Here is an 8,847-nt window from a genome sequence, read left to right as displayed (position 1 = left end):
AGCAAATCGTTCTCTCCGTATATATATATATATATATGTACATGAGTTTATTTCTTACCCATGAGTTGTGAAGATTTTGAAAATCGTTTAATTGCGTGCTGCAGTGCAACTATAAAGTCACGACCAGTGCGATGCTTAGCATGTACTTTGAGAACTTGTTCTCGCAGACCTTTGCTAACGAAGAAGTTCCCGTATATATTGCAATAAGGATTAGTGTCAGTTAAGGATTTTAATACAAAATATTTTTTCTTTTGTGTTATTTCTATTGATGCAAAGCTACTTTTATTCTTAACTGTCATCGTTCCATTCGCTGCTGGTGAGAATGACGCGTTCATAATCAGCTATAAAATAATGTTCGTAAGAAATGAATATAAAACAACAAAATCAAATAAAGTAGTAAGATTTAAAGTAGAAATAAAATTGAAAATAACACTAACTTAATGAGAACAAAACTAAGATATAAATTAAAGAAAATGCAGAAATTAATTGTGTTTAATGTTTCATGAAAATATAAGCAATACATACCTCGACTAATAGTTCATTTGATTGTTTTGTACAAAGACCTCCTCCGATGATCAAGTTATCACTTTGAGTACGATCAAGTACTTTTTGTAAGATATTTTGGAAGTAAATTTTGTCTTTTAACGGAAATGGAAAAAGATTTGAGATACCACCGAGATCTAAAAGTGCTGTATCACCGCATAATCCTATAAATATACATACATATATTTTATTTTACGGAAAATATTAAGGTGCAATATGCAGATTATTGAGCCGAAATTCTTTAAAAGAGCTGAACTTCAGTGATTCGATTTCTTTATAGACACATATTCAGCTTATGATTGAAATTCAAAGTTATGTTCGATAATTTAGATGCATCTTTATAGACACACAATAAATCTCTCACCTGGTGTTGCGAGATTGAAAGGTTCCTGAGTCAAATCAGGACAATCCACCCATTCGACTGTAACTTCTTCAAAATCTGTACTCAACTCATTCTGCAAAACTATCATAAAAAAATTTATAATAAAAATTTTATTGATACAAATAACAAAAAAGCACAGAAAATCAACATTACTTGAAATTATGCTCTTCATATATAATTTACATTAACAATCTACAATTATATTATGTGTATACCTGTAGCTAGTTCAGTTTGTTCAGGTACATACAAATCTATTGGTATAATTAGCTCCACCATAATATATAATACTTGATATAAAATAGAAAATTTATGTATGTATATTGGTAATCAAAATTGAAGTGAATCAATTGTAATCGTGTGTTTAATTCTATCAGTATTGTTCAAAAAAATAGTCACATACTGCATACATAATTTATTGCATATATATTTAATTATATATTGCATATATAATTTATTAAAGTATATTTCGTTTATATTCTAATACGACGAAAGAAATGAGTCACATGTTAAATACTTAATACATCACTTACTAATTTATATAGTGCAATTAACTTTCACTAAATAAATATATTGTGATATGAATGATATAATTACCTTAGGTTCTGATTATATTATATTAATATAGATAACGAAGGTTTTTTTTTTAAATCGCAAACATAAAGCACTTTGATAAACCGCAATCTTTTATCGAAACATGACAGAAAAAGGCAAAATAAAAATATAAGACCTTAACAGTCATCGGTCAACATTAATAATAATATTTCGGAACAATAATATTGTGAGATTCGGAATAATCTTGAGAGATCTTAAATTAATTTTGGATTTGTCGAATTGATGAAATTTATATTAGATTTGTTTTATGTGCATAAATAGAGAATTAGTTAAGAGTAGTATCTAAACAGAAGACATCGTGACTTTTATTCAATTGCAATCTGCTAAAAAGATCGATCTGCTAAGGAATCGACATGAATTTTGTCTTATTTTCTATGAACATTTATTTTATTTGTTGTTAAAATCAATTCATTACACATAGATTAGAATGTCATTTTACATCTGTTATATTGTGAAAATATAAATTAAAATTCTCAAAACTTATCAAAATTGAAAGAAGACAATTTCATTATATTTCTTTATTGTTTATCCGTAAATAATTTATTCATGAGTTACGAATCAATTTTACAAGGAAATAGGATTAACTGCATATTTATTTATCAAAATCATGTTTATTTTATGTTTATTTCTTAATCATAAAGAGGAATGTTAAAATATACATTTGTATAAATTCTAACAAAATATATTATCAACATATTTTCTTTTACCGTTCGCGGCAATTTCAATAGTATAAAAGTTATTTCATAAAATCCAACTTGTAACAATATACATATACATGTAACAATATATATAACATTAATCTTTCCCAAACTGTAATTTATTGGGCGGTTGATCGACACGATAAAGTGTAGCTGCCATATTGAAGTAACCTTCATACTCGATCGTATCTGGCGTTGTATCAATATGATAATGTCCACCTAATCTGTTCTCATCAAAAGCACTATGAAAATGCTGGACCCTGAGATCTAAATCCTAAAAGACAGAAGCAACGAGTATTTTAATTCACAATAAAACAGAAATGAATAATGGTTTAACATAAATTTATGGACTATTGCTTTCATAGTTTGAAGATAATTTTTTCTTATCATACGTATTGAATGTCTCTAAAGCTTACTGTTTCAGCGCTAACAAATGTGCCAACAGCTATCAGAGGAGTCTTCATATCGTAGAAACGTAACCAGTTATTAAGCTGAGTCTCGCTAGTCAATGGAGTATCCGAAAAGGCTGGCATAATATGCTGCTTTACTTTTCCATTCCTTACTTCGAACATGCCACCTAAACCTAAGTTTACAGATATTCGAATCAGTCGAGTAGTGAATTGTTTAATTTTATTATATTATATGACAGTAGATTTTCATCTTGAAAATCAGTATATTAGCATACAACGAAAGAATAGCTAGGAGTAATGTTGCTAAAAATTGTGCGTAATATATTATATGATTATTATTATATGATAGTTCGTGATAGATTTACCTACGAGCTTATCCTCATAATGTTTTGCTAATGCTTTCTGCATACACGATATGAAGTCTAGATTGCCCATACGTTTTTTAGCATGCACCTTTATAACTTTCCCTGGTTTGCCTTCGCACACATACAGATTAGCCAACAATGCAAAAGTTGTTTCATCTTCATTAGCAACTATCCGTTCAAGTTTGCATTCTCCATTAGATTTATTTACAAATGCATAATGCGTTCCATTCGCCACTCCCATGCCAAGTCTATATCCTGGCGAGACTTTGTCATTTACTATGTTCAATTTCATAATAAGCTGAAATAAATATTATATAAATATTTACTTTCTTTTTCTTTTAATTAATTAAAATTATTTAAAATTCTTTAAATTAGATTATTCATTCCATCAAGATAATTTAATTACTAATATACACCTCACAATTGCAACCTGTATGTGGCCAAGGTCCAGCTCCTGCGCCAATGACAAGAGTATCATAATTGTAATTTATCTGTCGCAGCAATGATTTAACATCATAGAATTTGTCTGTCTGGACAGTTGGTAAAAGATATGCTGGACCACCAACTTCTAAAAGAATTGGATTACCACACAAACCTAAGGGAGTAGGAATAGTAAAAAATATGAAATTTGGAGAAAGACCAAGTATATCTTATATCTGTTTGTTGTTTTTCTTACCTTCTTGATAAAAATTGTAAGGCCATCCATTAAAATTAGGACAATCAACCATCTCAACAGTAGCCTCTGCAAAATTTGCAGTCAATCCTCCTGCTAGGACTATGATTATAACAAAAATATTATATAATTATTGTCAGCTGTGATTTCTTATTGCGAATTCAGAATGCTTTATTATTACCATTCATTAACTCATCGAGAGGTGGTTGATGTAATGTTCTTGATGTGATATTTATTTTGGATGGATCCAGAGGTTCCACGTTTCGATTCATCTTAAAAATCAATATATTAGCACACAACGAAAGAACAGCTAGGAATGATGTTGCTGAAAATTGTGTGTAATATATATTCGCGTAATATATATTTCGGTTTATGATAGTGTTATCTAATCACCGGATATCTTGTTTTCTTTCGTAACTTGTTAGATTCCTCAGTCTTCTGAAAAAAGAAACAAATGCATGGTCAGGGCATATCAACACAATTTGCATTGTCGTATAAAAATATGCATAAAGAAAATTATCCAATCGCATTTCTCTTATAAAATCGCACGTAAAATGTGATGGATAATTTTCTCTATGCACATTTTTATCTCTATGAACATAGTCTTACATTATATGAACCAAATATCGATTTATTATATCTCCAGTCTTGAAAAATGGACGATGTACCCTAAAAAAAGTAGACGTTGCTATGTAATTTTCATTCACTTTGTCAGAGGGCAGTAGTGCGCGGCAGCATTTTGCGATTACAGGTCATGTCCCTTCTCAGGTTTCTCTCTTTGTGTACTAAAGGTAAATAAATGTTTTTAAAGTATATATTTTAAATAAAAAATATAAAAGAGTTATTTAGTATTTATTATTTTAAATAACTACACTTCTGATTTATTTCTTATTTAGTGTTTTAAATAAGTTTCCCGATTCTATTTTACATTTTTTATTTTAAATAAATCGTAACGGTTATTTTATCGAGTCATGATCGGCATATATACGTAAGTTTAAAGAATTTTTGTAACACAGAATAATTTACAGCAATAGTAGTGTCATAAATTAATTTTTTAACTAAAAAATTAAATAATGACTAATAAGATATTTAATACTTTTAACCAAAACTGTATTGAGAGTAAATTGTTTCAATGTTAAGAAAATTTGCATGTATCTTATATAAAGAATGTATAGAATATAATTATCAATCTTTATTTAAGTATGAATCATTTAAAAGAATAATAAAAATTGAGACATAATGTTGAAATATCCAAAATATTCCAATTCCGAACAATTACTAATTACGTTTACAAGAACCGTGCAAATAATATAGGATTGAACAAGTGCTAGAGATGCCACAAAGCAAAGCGTGAAATATACGATAATATTTGTCAAAATTAAATATGAATAATTGACTAAATCGTGAATATTTTTCGTTAGATATTTGAACAGTGAGGAGAGGGGACGCGCGGTGAAAAGCGAGAGGAAGGGGAAAGCGTGCTGCGCGGCGCGGTGGTTGATTACGTCAGCACTTCGGCATTCGCTCGACGACCTTCGAAGGGGATGGTAGTGATACGAGTTGCTCCGTGTGTCGCATTATTCTTCGAACGCGAATTACCTACGTAATTTTTAGAAATGAATATCAAAAGAATATCAATTCGCCATCATTGTAAAATAAATTCAAAGTTGTAGATAAAAGGGCTGCATCTCTTATTACGATCTCTGTAAGATACGATTAGAGTCAATGGAATGAGCTAGAGATTAATAGAAAAAGAGAAATATTTCTTTTATTACCGATAAATAATTTCAAAGTTACTCAATTTTTTTTTATTAAAAGATGTACGAAGACGAAAAATTAATTAAATTATTAATTAGGCAAACTATATTAATTGTAAATGTAGGAATCGCATAAATTGTGTTATTTGAATGAAAGTATCTATTAACGTTGTTTTTTACGACTCGTATAATGATCATTCGAAGAATAATCGAGAGTTATACTCAAGTAAGAGAAAAATTTTACGTTAAACAAAAATAATTGTCGTCTGTAATTATCGCGAAATAGTAATAAATTCTGTTTTCTGTCCATCGAGACATAAGATTGTCCAAAACTAAAGTGTATACTAAGAAATAAGTAAGAAGTTATTTAAAATAATTTTAAATAACTCTTGAAGAGTTTTTAACATCTCAATTTAACATTATATCTCAATTTTTATTGCTCTCTTTTGATGATTTACAATAAAGATTAATAATATGTCATACATTCTTTGAAGATAGATGCCAAAATTTATTTTAAATTAAGAAACAATTTCTACTAAATGAAATAATACATAAATAGCACATATATTTAGAGATATGTAATTTAAATACAATTTACTTTTCTCTGTATTAAGAAATAAGACGAAATAAAACGGAATAAGACGAAAATGGCAGAATTATACAATTCAAAGTAACAAAAAGCTATAATATGAAATATCTAATAATAAGAATCTCATTTTTATACATACATGAGAACACATGAAATATCTAAGGTATTCATGAGCTGTATGTGTGCAATGAATCGTGAAATAAAGCCTATTTATTGAAGAATATTAAAAATGTAACGAATAGATTATTTTATTCGTTTTGAAATATACGTTAATATTTCGACAGTTAAATGATCGGCGTGCAACCTTGAGATTTGTTTTGTCGCGGAAGGGCGAACGGACGGGCAGACGGGCAGACAGCGCGTCATGTTTATGCGTAGTTACCACGCAATCATCCTTTAACAAGGCTCGTACAGGCAGTAGTTGTATTGCGTATCGCTTTTCTTCAAATTTTTTTTTTAATTTTATCACGAAGAATGCCAAATATAATACGAAACATTGTATTTTGTGAATACGATTATTCAGTATACTATTATTAATTGGCACGTTAAATTTTAATTATCTATAAAAGGATCGAGATGATCAGATAATCGGATAGATATTTCGTACAGTTAAATCATTTGGAATCAAAATGCGATGAAAAAACAGAATTTATTACTATTTCGCGATAATTACAGACGACAATTATTTTTATTTAACATAAAATTTTTCTCTCGCTTGAATATAACTCTCGATTATTTTTCAAACGGTATCATACGAGTCAAAAAAAAAAAGTTAATAAATACTCTCAAGCAACTAACGCAATTCTTGCTCTTACAATTAATATAATTTATGTAATTAATAATTTAATTAATTTTTTGTTGCACTTTTCGTTATACAATACGTATAAAAAATTAAGCATAATTTTGGAAATATTTCGTTGTATATAATAAAAGAAATATTTCTCATTTTTATTAATCTTCAATTATTTCATTGATTCTAATTATATTATATCTTATAGACATCGTAATAAGAGTTCCTTTTTATCTGCTCTGAATTTATTTCGCAATGATGATCAATTGACGTTGTTTGATATTTATTTCTAAAAGTTAATCGACAATTGCATAGTAATATATATATTAAAGTTGTATATTACATTTTTCAGATGTCATCTTCCCTCTCACGGGTACACCTTGACGTGGTGAGAGGGCTCAGTACCCGGAGGATATACATGAAAAGAATGGTTTTTCTCAAATATCTAAAAATTTTCGAATTTATCTGAATGATATATCTAGATAAATTTTTAGATATTAAATAAAATTATTCTCTTCGTGTAAAAATTCAACGATGGGGAAGCTAACGTACCCTCGTCCGCCGATTTAATTGAAAATGAACGAACCGCAGCCGGTTCGTCGCGTCGCGCGTTTCGGGAGTGCCGTTCAAGTTATCGGATTCAAGTTATAGTCCGCGCGCGATTATTAGTGCATTATTCGCGAGTGTTTTACGCGAGTGTCCTGTGCGAGAGGATGTCAACCATATTCTGAGAGGAGGAGGAGGTCTGGGAGAGGCATCGGGCATCGGCGGAGCAACCTTGCGGTAAATATTTTTTGCTTATGTAAAATCAATTTTTCTTCTATTTATTCTTGAGTCGGTTTATTTTACAATGATTTAAAAATGATAATTAGAAAAGGATTATTTTAATTATTTTGAAATTTCATATATACGAATTTTTAAAATTTGTTTTTAAAAATATATGATTCTTTTTACAAATATCTAATTCAATGATGAATTAAAAATTTGATACTTATAAAAATTATATATATTTTAAAAATTATTTTAAGAGAACTTTGCGTTTTTTTAAATATTGTTTGTGTTCTTCCCTAGTTTGTTATAATTTGAATTTTATATCTTTTTGTTACAGAATCATCGTAGCGACGTTGCAGATATAACTCCGCTGTTGCGCGTCGGGTTGGTGAGTGAATTAATATTTTTATTGAAGTAACGAATGTATGGTAATTTTATTAATATATTATATATAAATGCATATAGGCATTAATTTAATAAAAATATACGGATATATATATGTGTATAGCATACTATACATTCGTTATCTTAAAATGGATAAGTTAGAACAGATTAGGATAATTTAATCCTGAATGCCTTCTTATTATTGAATATATTATGCATGTACTGTTTTTATAATGTGACATTATACCCAGTTTGAGTTATTTCTACACTGAAAGAAAAGATTTACTGCTGCAGCAAATTAGATGGTAAAATATGTCATAGCATTTTTAATTGGCTACTTCAGCCAATTTTTAATTGCTGCAACCAATTTTTGGTTGTGTTAGCCTATCCGCAATGTCAGTAGGATTTCGATTGGCTAATGCAACCAAAAATTGGTTGTTGCAACCAATTAAGAATGCTATGCCATATTTTATCATGTAATTTGTTGCAGCAGCCAATCTTTCCATTCAGTGTAATTATTCCTATATGTCGCCACTGTTTTTGAACAATATCTTGTTAATTTAACTATAAAAATAAAGTAAAATTATTTAACTCAGGAAGATTATTCAATTTAGCTATTTTTTTGTCTGAAATTTTGTCTACTAATTGTAAATTTGTATGTTAATGTGAACTTTGATACGAACGCTATGATACTTTGAAGTAACTCAAGCTCGGTTTGATATTAAGTAATTTAAGCTCAAAAATATAATAATAAAAAATAGGTTGTTTCGATGGTCATGTTTTATACAATATTAAATTACTCGAAAAAAAATATTTTATATTGTAATTATATAAAATTATACATAATTTTATATAATTGTGTATAAATGGAAC

At 28.7% G+C, this 8,847-nt stretch overlaps 2 protein-coding genes across 3 annotated transcripts; both read right to left on the bottom strand.

Moving 5' to 3' along the window:
* Nucleotides 1-47: 47 nt before the first annotated feature.
* On the bottom strand, nucleotides 48-1,201 carry LOC108686489 (ester hydrolase C11orf54 homolog). Its single transcript, XM_018191828.1, has 4 exons — nucleotides 1,141-1,201; nucleotides 908-1,006; nucleotides 526-707; nucleotides 48-341 (listed from the first exon to the last, which is right to left on the bottom strand). The coding sequence occupies exons 1-4, from the start codon at nucleotides 1,199-1,201 to the stop codon at nucleotides 48-50; spliced, it is 636 nt and encodes a 211-aa protein (XP_018047317.1).
* A 927-nt stretch (nucleotides 1,202-2,128) lies between these two features.
* On the bottom strand, nucleotides 2,129-4,362 carry LOC108686564 (ester hydrolase C11orf54 homolog). Of its 2 annotated transcripts, none has more exons than XM_018191933.1 (7): nucleotides 4,293-4,362; nucleotides 3,865-4,121; nucleotides 3,687-3,785; nucleotides 3,427-3,605; nucleotides 3,011-3,308; nucleotides 2,652-2,818; nucleotides 2,129-2,509 (listed from the first exon to the last, which is right to left on the bottom strand). In XM_018191933.1, exons 2-7 carry the CDS (start codon nucleotides 3,953-3,955, stop codon nucleotides 2,333-2,335), a joined length of 1,011 nt encoding a protein of 336 aa, XP_018047422.1. In that variant the 5' UTR covers nucleotides 3,956-4,121; nucleotides 4,293-4,362; the 3' UTR covers nucleotides 2,129-2,332. The 2 variants fall into 2 exon arrangements, with proteins under 2 accessions (XP_018047422.1, XP_018047423.1); XM_018191934.1 differs by lacking the exon at nucleotides 4,293-4,362 and having other exon boundaries at nucleotides 3,865-3,955; nucleotides 4,077-4,093.
* Between the last annotated feature and the right edge of the window lie 4,485 nt (nucleotides 4,363-8,847).

This window comes from Atta colombica, unplaced genomic scaffold (assembly GCF_001594045.1).
Source record: "Atta colombica isolate Treedump-2 unplaced genomic scaffold, Acol1.0 scaffold187, whole genome shotgun sequence".
NCBI classification, from domain to species: Eukaryota; Metazoa; Arthropoda; class Insecta; order Hymenoptera; family Formicidae; genus Atta; species Atta colombica.
Note: the sequence above shows the minus strand (reverse complement) of the source record. Positions and strands in the feature narration are given on the sequence as shown.

Coding starts and splice junctions, on each gene's coding strand:
- LOC108686489 (XM_018191828.1), bottom strand. CDS start 1,201: ATGGTGGAGCTAATTATACCAATAGATTTGTATGTACCTGAACAAACT. Junction 708..907: donor TTTCAATCTCGCAACACCAG/GTGAGAGATTTA, acceptor GTATATTTATAG/GATTATGCGGTGATACAGCA. Junction 342..525: donor CAAATGAACTATTAGTCGAG/GTATGTATTGCT, acceptor ATTATTTTATAG/CTGATTATGAACGCGTCATT.
- LOC108686564 (XM_018191933.1), bottom strand. CDS start 3,955: ATGAATCGAAACGTGGAACCTCTGGATCCATCCAAAATAAATATCACA. Junction 3,606..3,686: donor TTACAATTTTTATCAAGAAG/GTAAGAAAAACA, acceptor CTACTCCCTTAG/GTTTGTGTGGTAATCCAATT. Junction 2,819..3,010: donor TTATGAGGATAAGCTCGTAG/GTAAATCTATCA, acceptor CTGTAAACTTAG/GTTTAGGTGGCATGTTCGAA.